The 19907-nt window shown below is 38.7% G+C and overlaps 1 protein-coding gene across 2 annotated transcripts in view; it reads left to right on the forward strand.

Annotated features, from left to right (window-relative positions):
* Positions 1–19907, forward strand: part of CTXN3 (cortexin 3) — a 49288-nt gene that overhangs the window by 26564 nt on the left and 2817 nt on the right. Inside the window, exon 1 of one of the 2 annotated variants that reach the window (XM_018565056.1) lies at positions 10431–10768. The exons of the other annotated variant lie outside the window; for it this stretch is intronic. Coding sequence (XP_018420558.1) covers positions 10738–10768 — 31 coding nt within the window. The 5' untranslated portion in view covers positions 10431–10737. Of the gene's footprint in view, positions 1–10430; positions 10769–19907 lie in introns of those variants that run through there. 2 annotated transcript variants of the gene reach the window in all.

Here is a 19907-nt window from a genome sequence, read left to right on the forward strand (position 1 = left end):
AAAAGTTTCTTGAATTTATCTGTGCTATCAGCAGATACTGCTGATTGTGGAAACGAATTCCAAGTTGTTACTACTTTTACAGTAAAAAAACAATTGTGCAGCCTAAGATTAAAACACTTCTCCTCTAACCTCTTGTTGGGCCTTTGTGTCATTAATACAGTTCTTGGGGTAAACATTTTATTCCAGATATTGAGGTCCCCATTAATGATTTTAAAAATTGCAATTAGGTCCCCTCCTAAGTGCCTCTTTTCTAAGGAGAAAAAGTTTGATTCTGGAGGCCATCCCCTTCATTAATTTTGTAGCCCTTCTCAGGCCTACCATCCCCTTCATTAATTTTGTAGCCCTTCTCTGAACTCTCAAGTTTTTTTGAACATATTTCCTGAGGGTTGGTGACCAAAACTGAACTGCATATTCAAGGTAAGGCTGAACCAGTGATTTACAAAGTGATATGATTATGGGGGTTATTCACTAAGCTGTGAATATCTGAATGCTTAGCTCAGCTTTTGGCTCTGTCATTCTTTTCGCTACCTCAGAGGGGTGAACACCAGTGCAGAGTCCCTTCCCCAATTCATACCAGACCCTTTAGATCTGGTAGGAATGTTAGGGGGGACTCCCGATGTAAAAAAAATTAAATAAATGCGTAGGGTGGGGTTTCAAACCAGATACTTTAGATCTGGTAGGAATTTTAAGGGAGACCCCAATGCCCCAAAAAGGAAAAAAATGTGAGGTCCCCCCTAAAATCCTATACCAGGAAAGGAAAGGGAAGCACCTTATCCCCATGCCAATGAAGACAAGGGGCTCTTCCCCACAACCCTGGCACGGTGGTTTTGGGGGTCTACAAGCAGGCTCATCTGCATGTGGGTACCCCCTTTCATAAAGGGCACCCAAATGCATCCTCCCCTTGTGAATGAGTAAGGAGTAGTTGTTACTACTCCTTACTACTACTACTACTCATTCACCAAAGAGTTAAGTAGATAGTGAATAAAAACACCACACCGTCCTTTAATTGAACAAAAAGCAAGTCCTTTATTGTAAAAAAAAATAAAAAATTGTCCAACAACATAGATCCATCATCAATCATTTCATCCACCGATGTAATCCAAAATCAATTACGATGAATGACGCCCGCCGACTTGCCATTATAAAAAAAGTACTCACGCCCATTTGTTTACATGCCATTTGAGGACAGTGAGCTGTCATGGCATGAAAACAAATGGGCAGAAATTTGGCTTGGCTGTTTACTTTGGCTGCCTACGGCCGCTGTACAGACTATTGAGAATTTCTGCAGCCGAAGCGAGCCGAAGGATTAGCCGAACGTTCGGCTAAATCCTTTATCTCCTTAGTGAATAACCCCCTACGTATTTATCTCTTGCCAAAATCTCTCTTTTAACGCTGGATAGTATCCTGTTTGCTTTGCCACTGCTTGGCATTGCATACTATTGCTGAATCTATGATCTATAGATAGACTCAGAATTATAGAATTCATGATCGACTGAACCCCCTTCAGTCTATCATGAATTCAACTGCTAGACTCATCCACCTGACCAAACGCTCAGTGTCTGCAAACCCCCTCTGCCAATCCCTGCACTGGCTTCCAATAAAGTTCAAAATATTAGCAACCACTTACAAAGCCATCCCCAACTCTGCCCCCGGCTACATCTCAAACCTTGTCTCAAAGTACCACCCTAACCGTCCCCTCTGCTCTTCAAATTACCTTCTACTTTTCAGCTCCCTCATCAACTCCTCCCATGCTCGCCTCCAGGACTTCACTAGAGCCTCTCCCATCCTATGGAACTCTCTACTCCAACCGGTCTGTCTATCTCGCACTCTGACTGCCTTTAGGCGATCCCTTGAGACTCATCTCTTCAAGGACACCTATCCCCACCTCAACCTGACCACTGAACTATCACTTTCTCAAACAATTCATCCCCACACAGCTACCTCCTAATGTATCACTTCCCCCTCCCTTTTAGACTGTAAGCCCTCAGGGGCAGGGCCCTCCTTACCATCTTGTCTTGAATTGTATTGTAATTGTAATGTCTCCCTTATATTGTAAAGCGCTGAGCAAACTGTTGGCGCTATATAAATCCTGTATAATAATAATAATAATAATAATAATCTATGAGGACCCCCAGGTCCTTCTCCATATCTGACTTCAATAATGAAGCACCCCCTAAGTAGTAGTTTGCATGCATGTTCTTTGCTCCCAGGTGCATAAGCTGGCATTTTTTAATATTAAATCACATTTGCCATCTTGCAGCCCAGGCCTCAATTTTATATAGGACTTGTTGAGGTTAATCTATGTCTTTTGGAGAATGTACTGCCCTACATAGTTTCATCTGCAAACACTAAGATTGAACTATTTATTTAAATCTCTATATCGTTCATGAATAAGATAAACAAAATCGGTCCCAAGACCAAACTTTGGGGCACCCCATTTATAACTTTTGCCCAATTAGAAAATGAATCATTTAATACTACCCTCTGGATCCGTTCATACAGTCACTTTTCCACCCATGTACATGCAATTTAATCGAAATCGATAGACCTTAGTTTGTGAATTAAACATTTGTAGAGTACTGTATCAAATGCTTTAGCAAAGTCAAGATACATCACGTCTACTGGTATTCCTCTGTCTAAATTAATACTGACTTCCTCATAGAATGTTAATAGATTGGTCTGGAAAGAACAGTCTTTCATGATGCCATGTTGGTTGCTACTTATTATACCATTTTCAAATTCCTGCATATAGTCCCTTATCATTCCTTTGAATATTTTGCACACTATTGATGTTAAGCTCACTGGCCTATTTATTCCATATTTATTTATTCCATATTTATAAATGATTACAGTTATATTGAATGCACAAATGTAGCCTTGAGAAAGATTACTGGAGACATTAGGGATGGCTGTAGTTGCGTAGCTCCTCAACAGAAAATACAGTGGTATTAAAAAGCACAGAAAGTTATTCTTTTCCTAATAAAAAAACAAGCGTTCACTGTGCTGTTCCAAAATAGAGCACAAAAAACTGGAAACCAACCATAATTTGTGCATATCAAAATTCAAGTGGAATTAAAGCCAAAACTTTATTTTTCATTTGGCATAGCATAAGCTAGGGTTATAACCCCTGACATTTGTTTTGTGTCCCATTGGGGAGATTTCCCTTCTCTTTCTGCTCATAGCCACAACAGGAAGTAAGGGGAAATCCCTCCAAACTGAGAGAAATCCCTCACTAGGACTAGTGTCCCCATTGGAAGATTTCCCCTCTATTTCTGTTCTGGTGGTAACTCAAATTCTGTTCTGGTGGTAACTCAAATTCACTTTCCCTATCGATTACATAGTTAAATAGTCAGTAAGGTTGAATAAAAACACAGGTCCATCCAGTTCAACCTGTGTGTATGTGTTATGTGTGTGTGTCTCTGTATTTAATTGGCTCTTAGTAGTTCCCTTATCCTTCTATATTTAATGAACAGTAAAAAAAAACCCTGCGCAATCTAAGATTAAAACCCTCCTCTCTGCTAACCTCTTGTTGTGCCCTTGTGTCATCAATAGAGTTCTTGGTGCAAACATTTGTTGCAGATATTGAGGCCCCCCATAATGATTTTGAAAATTTCAATGATGTTAAGCTGACTGCCATATATTTACCAGGTGTACTTCGTTTCCCCTTTTGGTATATTGGCACCATATTCGCTTTCTGCCAATCAGCTGGTACCATATCTGACATTAAAGTGTCCATAAAGTTTATAAACAGTGGTCTAGCTATGACCTGGCTAAGCTCCTTGAGTACCCGTGGATGTACCCCATCCGGTCCTGGAGATTTGTTTACATTGAATGCTTCTAGACTTTTTTTACTCTAATCTCTGACAGCCACTGAGATACGTAAAATCTTTTGTTACTAGAACTGATGCCGTGTTTATTTACACCGTCTGACTCCACTGCAAAGAAAGACAGAAGCAAAGAATGTGTTTAACACATCAGCTTTCTCCCTGTCACTGGTAACCAACTTCCTTTTTTTCTCTTTTATGGGGCCTACATGTTCTGTCTTTACACTTTTACTATTTATATATTTACATAATTATTTTGGGTTTCTTCTGCTTTCTGTTGCTATTTGTTCTCCATACTCCATTTTTTGTTGCATTCCTTGTAGTATTTGAATGCCGATGGTGACCCCTCTGTCTTATATTTTTTGAAGGCCATTTCCTTCTCTTTTATATATTGCTTTACTCTGCTAGTTAACCACCCTGGTTTAACGTTTGCTGTTTTGAATTTGTTGGTAAATGAAATGCACTGACGAATGTTGTTATTTAAAAATTTCCCTGAAACACTTGTCCTCCATGTTCATATTCAGGAAGATTTGGTCCCAATTTGTTTCACAAGGTCCTTTACCTAAGAGGCTGATTGCAAGCGTTCTTCTTCTACTCAATCACCAGAGTCAATCTGCTGTAAAAAGTCTGCTGTAAAAACTTCACCAGTGTGGAAGTCAGTTAATCAGTCTGCAAGTATTTTGTGTACAAGCTAGGAGGGCCCAATACAATCAGTGTCTCAGTTGAAAGTGACCCATATATACAGTATATGTATATATCTCAACTTGCAGTTATTGCTTTATGCTGTGCTCCTCAACCATACAATGCCTAAATCCTTTCTGCACACAGTAAATGCCACTATTAAAGTATGGTCATCCCTGAGCCCTGCTGTTACTTTTACCGTATTACATTACTTGATTCTCACAAGACTGTTACCATTACCTGTATTTTGTGAAAACCTAATAACAAACTATGGTTAAAAAAAAGGGACATGTATATGTTGGGCAAACGTTAGTAAATGTGTCTCTTTTGACACATGTGCATGAATGTGCTTTATAAATGTGGCTAAATCTCCAGCACTAAAAAGAGCAGTGAATCAATGATTTGCCAGTTTATAAATATACTCCCAGCTGCTCCAGAGCATTTCCACTGCAAAAGAAAAAACACAAATACAAAAAATTGTTTCATTATACTGGTTGTGGGTCAAATTTATTGTTTGTTTTAATTTATTTGTTTTAAGTCTAATAATTATATATTTTTTACTATTTGAATAAAATATTTTCTCCAAATATATCGTTTCTGCACTATGGTTTTGATAAAGACAGAACTCAGCAGAAGCAGTTTGCTTTTAGACTGCCTTTCTTTGATTGAAACTCCCTTCTCAACAGTGCAGCTATAAAGACAGTGACATTTACTAACCATATTTTTTTCTTCAATGCTTAATATTTGTATTCAATGAATGTAAAAGAGATGCAAACAATTTGGTAATTCTAAGGTATAGTAACCACATTGTAAAAGAAAAGAAGAAGGGGCAATATATATATATAAATATATATATATAAACAATGACATATTTCCTTTAAAGAACAAAGTTTGAAATGGAGGTTTATTTACCAAACGTGTCACATAAAAAGCCACATACACTTCAGTTTTGTTATGTGTCTTTTTTATGATGATATTCTGTTATGTTCCCTATGGTTACCTTTCCTGAGGTCAGTGTTTGAAAGACTGGAAAGTGAGACCCTGTATTATTTTATAGAGAGCGCTCAGTGATGATTGTACAATGTTCTGTGAAATGTAATGCACCACTGCTTCTCATCTCATAAATATAGCTTGTGACAGGCTAGGACTGCTGAATTCAGCATAGAGTTGCCCTGACACACTATGATTAGTAATACCTATAAATGTCACTGACATTTGTACCCATATTTTTAAGTAGTAACTTCCTGATGTTCAAGTCAGTTCACCATGAGAATTATTTTGGCATACACTGCAGTCACATTACATTGGTCAGTAAAATTAGCCTGAAGAACATCTATTATTGTGTTATGCATTTAAATGAAACTTACTTTTTTTTATTAATTTCCTAAGTGCCAATTCTAGTGTGGGTTGCAGTAAAATAGACTGGCATCCCTTTGGCTGGCAACTGAGTTGTACCTAACATAAGACATTTGTGGGTCAGTTCCTGGGCAGGCAGTACAGTCTGTAAATACTGTTCTTTTTAAAAATTATTTTCCCATTGGCTGGACACTTTTGACTGAATTTAGAAGCAAAGTTAATGGGGGGAGATAAATGTGGAGACTGCTCAGAAGAGTCACAGAACATCCTGTAACCCTCTAAGTTTTACAATAGCAGTCATGTAACATCTAATGATTAAAGGACTGGAGCACGGACAAAACCAGATCATCTGTCATATATGAGACATGAAATCTAAAAACAGCCCTAATACAAATGTAAATGGCTCAAGGCAAATGAGAAACTAACGGTTTGTTAGGACGAATGTCAAAAAGGAGGTACTTGGTTAGAGTTTTTGACATGCACCTTCCAACTCCTGGATCTGAGTAAGTGTAATGAGACAAATGGTTTAGAACATATTTTAGATTTTTGCATTTGCCAGGAAAGATTTCAAACTTTATTGACCCAAACATTGGAAGCAGATTTCAGGACCCACCTGGCCATTCATCTGTTGTGGATCCCAAGATGGCCCACTGTTAGGAGAATATGTGAAGCATGGGCAAAAGGCCACCTTGGCAAACAGCAAAATTGAAAACTCTTTTTGCATTCAATGTCTGTCTGAACACTCCAGCAGGCTCTGCTAAGGAGATTAAGAATAATTAATAGGATCAAGTATCAGTTGACTGTACATATGCCTTTGAGTAGCTTTCAACTTTAGATTTCACAGGCTGTAAGGGAAAAGTTGAATGGCCAGGATACATTTTCTGAGTTTTTTATCATTACATAGTTACATAGTATTTGAGGTTGAATAAAGACATAGTTAACTTGGAAAAAGTTTGAATCAATTGGTATCACTAAACATCAATCTGCATGGGCAAAATAAATGTGGTTGTTTACAACTGTCAGCACAAAACATAAGTTTGGTGGCCAGATCGTGAATTTCAAACTGGCTATCTTCTATTGGCTGTAGCCCACTTTCTTGAAAGCTAGCTCTGCATTGCCAGACTTATGAAATCCTGCTGAGAACAATTTATATTGCTACTGGTTCCCATTAGGTTGTACTTTCAAGTATTACTCGTTCTTCAAAGAACTGCATCAGAAAAAGGATTCTTCTTCAGTAGCATTAGCTATTGTGGTTTGAAGTAGTAGGGACTTTCAAACATATAATAGGAAATGTTTCCAGTGATTCATGACCTTTTACTTCTTTCTGTTCTAGTGTGGCTATTCTCTCAGTGTGTATGTTTTTCTGAGTACAACTGACATATACTCAGCTCATATTTTTCTGTCCTGGACTGGTACAATGTCTGCTGTGGTTTTTGGGGTACCCCACTTCTCTGGGGGACCCAGGGTCATGGCAATTAGTGTCAGGATGGAGACTGGGAACAGACTGGAGAACATCCATTCTCTGATCTGCTCTGTGAGCCAGAGGCCAGTTGAAATACCAGTTACACATGGGATCTGGCACAATGTAGTGCTGGATCCTCTGTGTTACAGTGGTGGCTGCACAGGTGGGTGGGGGAAGTACAAAAAGTGAACTTGTACTTTAAGTTTAGATTAATTTACAAAAAAACTTTTGGTCTTTTTAGCTAATATATGAACTAGTAGTGTGCAGTAACAGCCAGATTCCAGGTATTAGAATGCTATCTGCTCTAGTGAAAGCTACTCTTTAATCAGTTGCTTTTGGTGACTGAACACTGTATAGCATTTTATTTCTTATAAAATATCTGTAGACAAATCCAGCAAGGAACCGAGGGGAGGTGTGCTGCACAGAATAGTATTATGACTGTGTACAGCTCAATTAATAAAATATACAATCAAGAAAGGCAACATTTAATATCCATTTTAAAATGAGTTCTTTAAGTCAATTTGGATTGACTGTGATATCTGTAGATGGGTGAACTCATTCTCTCAAAGTAGAATCTGTTTTTTCCACATCATTTTATGGTAAATCAGCCAATTCTACTTTCTTTTTCAGTTGTGATTAATAGCTAGAAAAGCGGTGACACTGAGAGCCCTCATTTTACTCACAGCAGCCATTGTATCAGTAATCTCAGTGTCTCAGTCGTGTTACTCGTTTCAGAGAGGAAACCCACAAGAAGGGCTTACACGTTCAGAATGGCAATAAATCTGCCTTTTAACTACTGTGAACTATGCCAGCCTATCAATGACCTGGGTATGCTTTGCTGTATAAAAATTTGTTTGAGATCTTTTTGTTCAGTTAAAGTGACAGATTTTTTAACATAAAACAATACTGTAATGTGTGCCTTACTGTAATCCATGGTTGTTTCCCTTCTCTTTGCTGCTCTTCCTTTTAAATCTGTATCTGTTCTCATGCTGGGCAGAACTTCTGTTCTGCAGCAGACTGCCTTGTCTCTGAAATGGATACATGGGGGTTGATTTACTAACCTTATAAACACACCACGAACATGTATACACCTCTGTAGTGTGTTCCCTCCCAGCATGATCTATGGGTGGAATCTAAACACCTTTGTAGTGTGTACACACCCAGCAGGTGTGTTGTGCAAAGCCATGCATGAATTGCAAGGTGATGTTGTGTAAATTAGCTCTATGTTGTGTTGCTTGCGTTGATGAATGCAGGAATGTAAATGCATGAGCTAACCATTTTTGTCTAAACTGTGAAGCAGCATTATATATGCATCATGTGCATGATTTTTCCATATATGGCATTAGTGGAAATATGCTTTTAGAGACTTTTTGGTTGATAAATACGTTTTGCTGTGTGAAAATCAGACGCACCTGGTGCGTGCGTGTGTTTAGGTTAGTAAATCACCCCCATGGTGTCTGTGTGTACGTTTGTAACCTGAGCCACCACTACAGGAAGAGGCACTCAGCTGCAAAGGGAAATTCTCCCCCAGCATGAGAAGACATAAGGATTTAAAAGGAAGAGCAGCAAAGAGAAGGGAAACTACCATGGATTACAGTAAGGCACACATTACAGTATTGGTTTATGTTAAAAAATCTGAGGGTTTAATGTCACTTTAACAGCAAAAATGACCAAATTAATGAATACAATGACTAAAAAATTGTATCTCTACAAAGTTTAGCAAACTTTAGTTACAAAAGTAAATATATAAATAAAACCTTAATACCTAAATAAATACATGCAAACTTTAAAGGAGAACTATGGGGTCAGGGCTTTTCCCCATAGTTCTCCTAAGGGTAACGGGAGGACACAAACTAGCATCCTCCCGTCACCCAAAGCTCAGTATACAGCGCGCTACAGCTCGCGGTATACTGAGACGCCGCAGCGGGGACAGATCCCGACATTACTGTCTGGATCCACCCAGCTGCGTGAGTGACAGCTGGCTCTGCCTATCTAGAGGCAGAGCCAGCTGTACCCGCCCCCTCCCCGTCCGTTCTCCCAGTCAGCGCTAGAGGATCTGACAGGGGAGGGGGGGAATCCCTGCAGGGAGCCGTGAGTGAGGACACCAAGGGACATTCTATCATTGCAGTGTAAGAGGAGACAGGAAGGAAGAAGCGCTGTCACCCGGCTCAGAGGATCGGGTGCGTATATCTTTGTTATTTTTCTCCTTACCTAGGGGTAGCCCCACTTCAAGGGTTAATAACATTTTTACCAAGAGGTCTTCTTTAATATTTTCATAAACATTTTAAATCTGCTATTTAGCTGGCAGGAAATTTGATTAAAGGAAATTTGAACAAGAATGTTTGGCAACTGCTTTATGTCAAGCAAGAGCATTACCCAAAAAGAGGATAAACAAAAAGAAGTAGTAACAAAACACTCACACCCACCGATTCACTAACGTATCAATGTGTAAAAACATCTTGGGTTAAAAAGAGAAAGGAAAACGTCCCCCTCCACAGTGTCTTTAGTTGCATAATGACAGATGATCAATATGGATTCAGTAAAACAAATCACTCACTAGTTGGACAACCTAGTCAGTCGTCGATTAGTTTGTAGGTTTACATATACATCAATCAAAGAGCACAGCATTATTAAACAGTATACAAGTCAGCATGATTTGTCCTCTCCAGGGGATGTTAGGCCCAGGAGCCATCTCTCACTCTGCACTGATCCACCCCTGCATACATGTTATATCCACTAAGTAATTGGAATCTAAGTGTGTCTAGCCGTTCAATGGTGCTGACGGGCTTACAGGATTGTGAGTGGCATTTGTTTATAGGCCCAGTCAATCCTTAGGTTCTATCAATCTAATTTTATAGAGGGTCAGGCAGTCAAAAGAAAGTGACATGCCTTATATGTTTTTTTCAATTATATGACATGTGGTCATGTCTGAAGGACACAAATAAGAATCAACGTGAAGTCTGGCTAGCATAAGAGTGCTAATTGGAATGAAAAAAAAAGCTGATTGCTGACAGTAATCAATAAAGTGGGAGAGGTACGTTTTCTAAACGCATGGCTGTGTATGGTGTGGGAATACCCTGTGAAGTCTGTACTGCCTGTGAATTTCAATGTCCTTCTGAAGAGGATTTCAGACAAGCTGCACGACTGCTTCTCAGCTGTGGAATACATTGAAGCGAAGGGCTGCTGAGATAGAATGGAAATCAGACTCTGCCTTTCAGTACATGCAGCAGCATCAGCTCATGACATCTAACATTCGCCAGATACAAGCTGACCGAAAAGTTACTTCCATTTTATTGCTCTCCGAACACGATGGCCAAAATGTCGGGCTTTAAGCTGCCCTTTCTACGCTGTCTTCGAAATGATTTGGCAGGAATAAAACTTGAAGATTTGTGTACATAACACATACTCCTGGGAATGGACCAAGTTTTCTATCGACTAGAACAAGGTACCAGAGTTAAAGATCTCACAGGCTTTAACAACCTGTTATTCTTTATTGCAATGCATTGCTCAGGTCAGGTATTAAAGTGCTGCATGGCTAATATTTACTGCTTTATATTCAACTTATTTCCATCTAACGTAACTCCTAGTTAGTAGAAGGTCCCTGTGATTGAGTTCATATAATAATGGATTACAGGTGCATATATGAATGCAAAGATAAACCCTGCAGACATTATGCTAGTAGACTCACCATCAGAATGTACAATGTAGAGTGTATGACACTGCAACATTCCATAAAAGATGCTGTAAGAAACCTGTGAACCAGATACTCTATCAACGGATGTAAACAATTGTTTAATATTTTGATCTTGACATTGTTCCTAAACATACTATATGTCACTTCCTATGATTACAGTAATACTATTATAGTATATTTATATGATAATTCTACTATGCATTATTTTAAAACTTGGGAGTATATGAGCTGTACACAAAAACTTTATTGCTAATTATTACATGGTATTATTGGCTTATATCTGCAGCTGGAAACAAGAATCACATGCAGTATGAAATAATTAATATTACTGTGATTTTTATAGCTCTATATGAATGATTGAGAAATTATTCAAAGGCAGTAGAATGATTTAGTGTATATCATGGAAGTTTTAGAATATCCAGCTCGTTTTCTGCGTTCCTTATCAATAGGTCACAGATCACTCAGGAATACATTCAATAATGCTGTGCTGTCTGATAGACAAATCGTAAAAGAAATACTGATATCAACTTAACTGTGAGCTCGGAGGGGAAGCTTTGCACAGGCAGCAACACATAAGCATCGAAAGGGAGGATAAAGGCGACATGGGTGACTTGCCACAAGAATAACAAGCTTAATATAGGATTAGGATGTGCAGGTGAAGAAGGCATTTCTTCTGATTAGTTTTGTAGTTGTGCCAAGAATCGATGGCAGAAGGAGTTTGGTTTCATGCAGAGGCATTAGAGGTAATCTCAATGTAACTACTTCCAAAATATACAATAATTGGATTTGTCAGAGCATTGCCAAGGCTTTATAGAGAAAAATAGAGAGGCTGTTAAATACACTAGATGTTTCTGTAAACAAAATAACAGCATCACTGCAATTCTTAGCAGTAGTCATTAATGAATAAACTCTTTTTGCAGTTTATTGTGACAGCACGGTATCAGCACTGTACTGCTACCTAAAGGATAGGATTTCATCATCACAAATAATTTCCTAATGTCATTAAAAATCATATTCTATGTGGGTCCTAGGGTAACATTTTAGGGTCCCCAAGTGATTAGATGCAAAGGTAAAAAATATGGATCTAACTGTTTTTGAGGTCCTGCTTAGACAGTAAAGGTACAGGCACTCAGAGTTTTGGCATAAAAACGGGTACTTTTCTAAAAAAGGATAAATAATGATATACATTTATGCTTGGGCAAACTCATTAATTGGTGAACTTGACATCATTTACATAGATACTTCATGGTTCTTTTGTTTCTACATTTGTCCTGACTTTTGAAAATCCTCAAACTTAATGAAGCTACATCCCCTATACACTCTACTGAAATCTGTTGAATGTAAAATGTGGAAAGAAGAAACAAAGCCAACTCTAGTAAAAAGGAAGAAGAACCAGCGGTGCTTAGAGCCCCAAGTGTGAAATGTTATATTATTTCTGGGGCACCAGCTGCCAGTCTTTTAGAATTTTACAAACTTTGAAACTTTACAGTACCAATGGCATGTATAATGACCTGTGTAAATCCAACACCTCATCTGGGTCCCTCTGTGTCCTTAAAAAAACAGTTTTACTTGTGAACATACAACCTTTGAGAAAGATAAGAAGGTAGGCTGAAAAAGTTGTACTGTTATTTTTCAAACTTCCATAATCCCAAATCATTTTGCATTATTCAACACATATAGGTTATGTTAGACGTTTAGGCCTTTCACTATGACTTGAAGAAAGTAGTTCTGGCACATTATGTGACATTAACATATAATGATTTGAACAAGACTAAATCTAACTTTAATAGCGGCTATGATTGTGACTTTGGTGATAAGATAAAATCTGGAACATTTTTGTATAGCGGCTTCTTTTATATAGATCCGATCTAGACCATTGCTCATGAATGGATCCTTCTTGCAAAGGGCATCAGGCAAGTTTAGATGAGGAGATCACTGATTCTTTAGAACTATGTCAGTACCCCTATGAACTTTACATGTGAAATACTTTTACTTACTAAATAAAATGCAGGTATACAAACACTTAATGATCTCAAAGTCAATGTAAGTAGTCCATTTATACACATATATTCAACATAAAGTTGATATTAGTTTTAACCCCTGCTATGTTTAATGCTGTTATACTTATATATACAGGTGAAACTCGAATAATTAGAATATCGTGCAAAGTTCATTTATTTCACTAATGCAACTTATGCGGTGAAACTAATATATGAGATAGACTCATTACATGCAAAGCAAGATAGTTCCAGCCGTGATTTGTCATCATTGTGATGATTATGGCTTACAGCTCATGAAAACCCCAAGAACCCCAAATCCACAACCTCAAAAAAGTAGATTATTACATGCAATCAATAAAACAAGGATTGTACATAGAACAATATCGGACCTCTGAAAAGTACAAGCATGCATATGTACTCAGTACTTGGTTTGGGCCCCTTTTGCAGCACTTACTGCCATTACTTTTGCACGATATTCTAATTATTCGAGTTTCACCTGTATATATTAAATGCTCATAATCCCCTCCACACTTGTAGAAATGTCAGATCATGCTAACAAGTGGGAGTGCTTGCATTGGCTTCTGAATTATAGAAGAGAGAGTGGAGAAGAGTCTGTCTCCAACCGAGAACAGTACCTGATTGTACCCTATCATTTGTAGCCAGGTTAACTTAATGGTATACTGAGGTAGACCTTCAGCTGTTCTATGCTCATTTTGTGAGATTTGCAACAAATAGACATAGCTCAGGTGAAGATTTCAGCATAGCAGTTCATGCTAAACCTCTTTTTGCAGTGTGTGCTGTCACTTTGTCCATTCAGGCAAGAACAATTAATAATTATCTTCTGGCATTCCCCCAAACCTCTGTTCCTACATTGAAAGTGGGAGTCCAAAATCTATGCAAGCATCATACAGTGTTGGAGCTTTCCACAAGGCTAATTTCTTCCTCCTCTGTATGTGCCAGTTTGAAGACTTGGCCATTGGCCACCTAGGTCTGAGCATTGCATCATGAGAGGCGCTCTTCCATCCCTGAGGGAATCAGAAGTGTAGCAAAGAAATGTGATGAAGGGGAAAATTAGGGGGTATGGGCTTGTTCCCGAAAAATAACTTGTCACTTTGTCCTGAGGGAAATTGTAGTCAATTCATTTTTTTGTTTCAAACTAAAATGATGCAAAGATGAACTCCAAACATAAAAGAACTCCTTTATTACAAGAAAATATATTTTAAGACCATTAAACCTATTTTTACAAACATCAAGAATAACATAACATTCTGTACATTTGTCTTTATATCAGCTTGTATTTTCCTGCACAGCAGCATTCAGACTAGTAGGCGTTGCATTGTACTGTAAGTCAAGCATGTGAACATGGTTACAAGATGGAGCTCATCAGTCTACTGCTGCTCCTTCATTGTCCAAACACAGACTGGGTAGTCCTGCTTTATTAATCATCTGCTTTATAGTTTGCAAAGAGGTCTAGGACTTGGCTATGGTCTCTGACAGATACCAGAATCACAAGACTGGCTGTGTATTATCTTATGTACTTTATTCTTCACTCCAGCAGGCTTGCTCCATCTGTGTGATCAGTCTTGTGAAGCCTCCTCTCTAAGGCTCTCCTGGCTGTGTTGCACACCTGCCTACTTCACATACAATGCAGGGCTACTAGCCCTGACACAGTTCTATATTACTGTACAATCACCTGCCTAGGTTATGTTCGCCAGAGAAAGAGACACTATTCTATATTATTTTACATCTCTGTTATGTGTTTAGATGAAGCACTAAGATCTTGAGGAATGCTGAATTTAGTTTTACTTGCTTAGGAGAATATTACATCTGAATACAACATTATACAGCATACAGAGAGAACTTCCTGTGCATCATAGATAAGCATGCATATAGAAAACTAACATTTCACTACACACCAAAAGACAAAATTACAGTATATGCTGTTGCATTTCCAACACCCCTTCTCAACAGCATATGCGTTGATATATGATGTTTAGCTTCTCTCAAAGGAAACTGTGACGATCCTTTGGCAATGGCTTGGTGAGTGCATCCACAGTCATTTCTTCTGATGAGCAATATTGAATATCAATAATAACTTGCTCTTGAGTGTCCAGACTTTATTTTCTTGGAGTCATTTTATCTCTTCTTCTGCTGCTTTTCTCCCATTGATTGGATTCGCATTTTGTAATTTTTGTATGTCTTCCCACGATGTTGGTTCGAGTATGCTATGTGTCTTAGCAGTATATGACAGCTTGCAGGGTGGTATTCCTTTTGTTGCCCGAGTGGATCTTTTAATTTTAGGTTGTTCAGCAGAATTAAACATGGAATTTGACCTATTCATTGTGAGTTCCACCTCTTGTTCCGACTCTTTTTGCAGCTTCACTTTGCTCAGCTTCCTTTGCTGGTTCACTGGGAGTATTCACTTCACAACTTCCCAGAATCATTGTTTCTGGTAAAGGGTTCTCATCGAAATAAACGCTGCGACTTATTGTCACTTTGTCAGTCTTTAGATGGAGGATTCTATATCCCTTACTTTGTTCACTATAGCCCACCAGAATACCTTTAACATTTTGATCCATGTCACATTTCAATTAGGGTGCTTTCAACAGCTTTTGATGTTAGTCTGTTCTGTAGGTATCGCTAATACGAAATCACCTGCACTCCATACACCGTACAGACCTTGGATGAGAGGTTGGTGCTTGAAGTGACAACACGGATGGCGCTGTGCCAGATACAGTCCATAATAGAAGTTACCAGCACTCGAAGACATGTGCAAGAAGTAAAGCACTTTTCATTAAATCGTCACATATGTCAAACACAACAAACAACACCTGGTCATGACTAACAGATTATGTGGATTGGAACAACATTCACCATATTTATTCCAAGAGAATTTTTGTGCAAGCCATTCTAAATTGAGAAAGCTGGTTGGATGACCAGTGAAACGTCTTCAAGAAAAATACAGCAAGTCCAGTCGCCTTGACTTATTTTTTCCAAATATACCAAGACCTGGTTGAATGAGAACCTTCACAGACAATGTGTCAATAAGAGCATTGTATGACTTTGGAAGGCTGCATAGCAGTAATGCCACCACATGATTATCTTTATTTTCCTCTTCAATTGCATGTAGTTGTACTACGATTTCCATCATGGCATTCACATGTTCACACATTTCCTGATCTTTTTTTAGCCTCGTCTTATATAGCTTGCATAGCAAATATAGTTTACTGTTGAGGTTTTAACACTCATGCAGTTTTTGTAATGCAGTCCACATACCTTTAGCTGTATTCTATTTTCTTATGTGGATGAGCTTGTTGTCTTTCACTAGCCGACTTATAATTGCTTTTGCTTGCCTGCTCTTCTTGTCCCATTCCTCCATAGGTCCATTAGTGAGTCTGTCAGTTTTCAGTACTTGCCACAAGTTGTCTTTGCTTAGCAGCATTTCAAGCTTGACCTTCCATAGCTGGTAGTTGCTATTGTTGAGCTTTGCAATTGCAAACTTTATATCTGAACAGCTTGGCATCTTTCAGTAGCTTGGATGTGGCCCTTGTTGACTTGCAGTGTTCTGTTTAGTGCCTGGGCCCATAACCTGTTGGTTATGTGTTTAGATGAAGCACATATGCTAACGTCCTCCCATGACCCAAAACTAAGTATATAGCGGGCTATTGCCTGCTATATGCTGAGAACACCACAGCCAAACGGATCCTTACAATACTGTCAAGATCCACGCCTCTGGCTGATTGACAGCGGGCTCTATCTAGAGGCAGAGACAACTATGTCCGCCCCCCTCCCCCATCCATCTCTCCAGTCAGTGCTGGAGGATTGGGGAGGCAAGAGGAGAATCTCTGTGGGGAGCTGTGACTTACAGTCACCCCTCTCTCTAGAGGATGATTGGGAAGTGAGCAAGCGGCGGTATGTTTCCACTCATTTCCCGATCAATAGAGCCAACGTGTGACAGTTTCAGTGTCACACGTCGGCTCTAACTATGGGGATGAGTGTAATTAATTTACCCCATAGTTCTCTTTTAATGCAGCGAGAGCTGTATCATAAGTGTCATCTGCTGCTAATGGAGTATAGAAAATACGCTGTCCTTCAAGTCCAAGGCAGGGAATAAGTAAAGTCCTCCCAATTAGCAGCAAGTGTGCAATTCTCAAACATAGGAATACAAGCAGTAAAGGGCTCTACGGGCTCAGCAGGGTGTGGAAGAAAAGGTGCAGGTTGTTGCAAAGGTAGAAACACCATTCTAGTCGCCAGTCTTGCTGTGTATTGTACTTTGCTTTATTAACAAATTCAGGGATCCATAATGCATGTGCAGGTCTCTGAGTACAACATAACAGGAACAGGACTTGGAAATAACTTGTTAGAGAATGGAAAATATTATATATGTAACAACTGTAAGGGTGACATCTACAGGCCAGAGGTAAGAACACCACACTTATGACTCAAGATATGCACTAGAGATCACCAATGAGAATAGAAGAGCTTTGGACTCTTGTATATGTTTGTTGCTGCAAAGCAACAAAATCAGTTAATGCAGCACAAGATAAATCTCAGGAAACTAAGCCGCCTTCACCTTCATCACTTCGACCTCAGCTACACTTGGCTGCCAAAGTATATATTTATGTATTTTCCTTACATAAGAAGGGGCATACACCGAAATTACAATAATTAAAACCATCCTTACCATAAGTGATGATACCCATAATTATGTCACCACTTGAGGTGCTTATATCTGCACGGATGAGTTCCAAGCATGTCTTTACCTTACCCACACTGATATGGTAAAATGTTATGGTAGAGCGGCAGACTGCACAGGGCCCTTGTTCAACACAACAGTTTCAGCCTAACTTAGACACTTTTTTTATTGATGCCAGTTGTAGGCACATGCTATCCTGTGGTAGCGCCAAAGAGCAAAAGTCTGTCTTTGTCACAAACTCCCAAAACATCTACAATATGTAATATATAATACCTGCAAATGAAGATGTTTATTGGATCTTGGTTCCCTGCCACACCAAATCATTCACTATGTTATCCACTCTAACTGTATCCTCACAGAAATCACCATGTCCCTGTGAGGGTTGTACAAAAAATATTGTTTTTTACTGGCACAGGAAGGAATAGAGAATAATAAAAAGAATGTCAGAAGCAGAATACATAGGGAGTAATTTAGTCAGCCCATATGTGGCTGGTGTGTCAAAAAACCTCAGAATAACTTTAAACAAATATTACATTCTAGTGTCTTTCAAGCACAGTAATACACTGAGAAAGAAGATTCTACTTCCAAAAATCCCAAAACACAAACACAAGCAAAGTAACTTGTTATATCCAGCCTAGGTTAATGAGAAATACAAAGACCTGTATATTGGCTGACAAAACCCACTCTCAACAAGCTCTTAGGGTCATTCTTATTGCACAATAAGGGCATCCCTTTTTGAGGTCAGCAAGGTGCAGGACAACTGGTTCACAAGATAAAAAAAAATAGATCATCTACATCAAACTGGAAGATCCCCTAAACACCATCTTCCTTCAACACCACCTGTCATCTGCATATAATACCTTCCTAACATTTCTACTAGGCCATTAGACAATTGATACCTTCAGCCATGCAAATTCAACGATCAACACCTGTTGCAAGCTTTCTGGTATCATGCAACGAGATTATGTATTCGGAATAGGATGCCCCTACAAACTTTTACACATCCATCCTGTTCTTGGACAATCAGCATCTGCCTTGACACATTCCATGGTGAATGAATTCGGATGACTCTGAACCACTCAGTTACTGGTGTGGCTAAAATTTTTGGAGTATGTTCCTGATGCTCATTAGAACTGGAGACGCTGCTTGGACAAAAATGTCTTCAATTTACAGAACAAGTCCTATTAAATGTGACTAACTAGTACTAGCTTTACAATGACCTGCATAAATGAGAACCTTTATAAGATTAACCCTTCCACTCTCTACCAAAAATATGTTTTTGTCTGTGTCTCTGTTGCAGTGATTTCCCATCATATCCTGTTCTGAAAGGAAATGGGTGGAATCTCCCCCAATAGGGACACAGACAACAACAAGACCTGACAGAGGTGGCATGGGAGCTTCGTGTTATAAATATGAACGTCCAAAATAAAGAATTTATATGAACAATGAAAAAAATAGATATTTAACAATAGTTCATTAACCTAACAAAATTAGAATTACATTTGCCAAAAACAAAATTGTTTTCTCTAAAAGTGATATTCCAGTTAAAGTTGATGTCTTAGTTACCTTCTGTTCCCTGAGTCACCGTATGTATCATTTTGGGGCTCCACTGGCAAAGACCTTATCAGTAGGATAGATTAATTCCATTGTATTAACTTGATTAATAGGTTTATTCAGCCTGGAAATGTTTTTATTTACCAGGAAGATCACTGAAACTGACTGACCTGACAGAAACTATGCAGTATATTACCATTTCATCAGAGTGCTACTGATTCCAGAGCTACTATTACTAAATGATACAATTACTGTTGCTTTGTCATCTGAGAAAAGTGAAAGAGAAATAACGCCTCAAGGGAAAATGTTTGCATTCCAGGCTTTAATGTTTTTCAGTAAAAATACAAGCAATGATCTTATTGTAGAATAAGAAAATTCTCAGACGATGAATTCTTAAAACTGTATCTCTCTAGAAGCTGTTGCGGCAGATTGTATGCGGTGTGCACCATAATTTTCCCTATCATAGGAAATGGCTTTCCCAATTCTTCTAGGAGTCTTGCCAGCTATGAAATACAACTGAATTCCAGGCAGATATTATATACACATTTTTATATAAATGTATACATGGCCGGTGCTAGACTATTTTGCGCCCTAGGTAAGACCAGCTACTGCAACCCCCCAGCCCCCACCCTGTGGCTGA

The sequence above is a fragment of the Nanorana parkeri genome, unplaced genomic scaffold, assembly GCF_000935625.1.
Source record: "Nanorana parkeri isolate BGI_ZX_2015 unplaced genomic scaffold, ASM93562v1 scaffold809, whole genome shotgun sequence".
NCBI lineage: Eukaryota > Metazoa > Chordata > Amphibia > Anura > Dicroglossidae > Nanorana > Nanorana parkeri.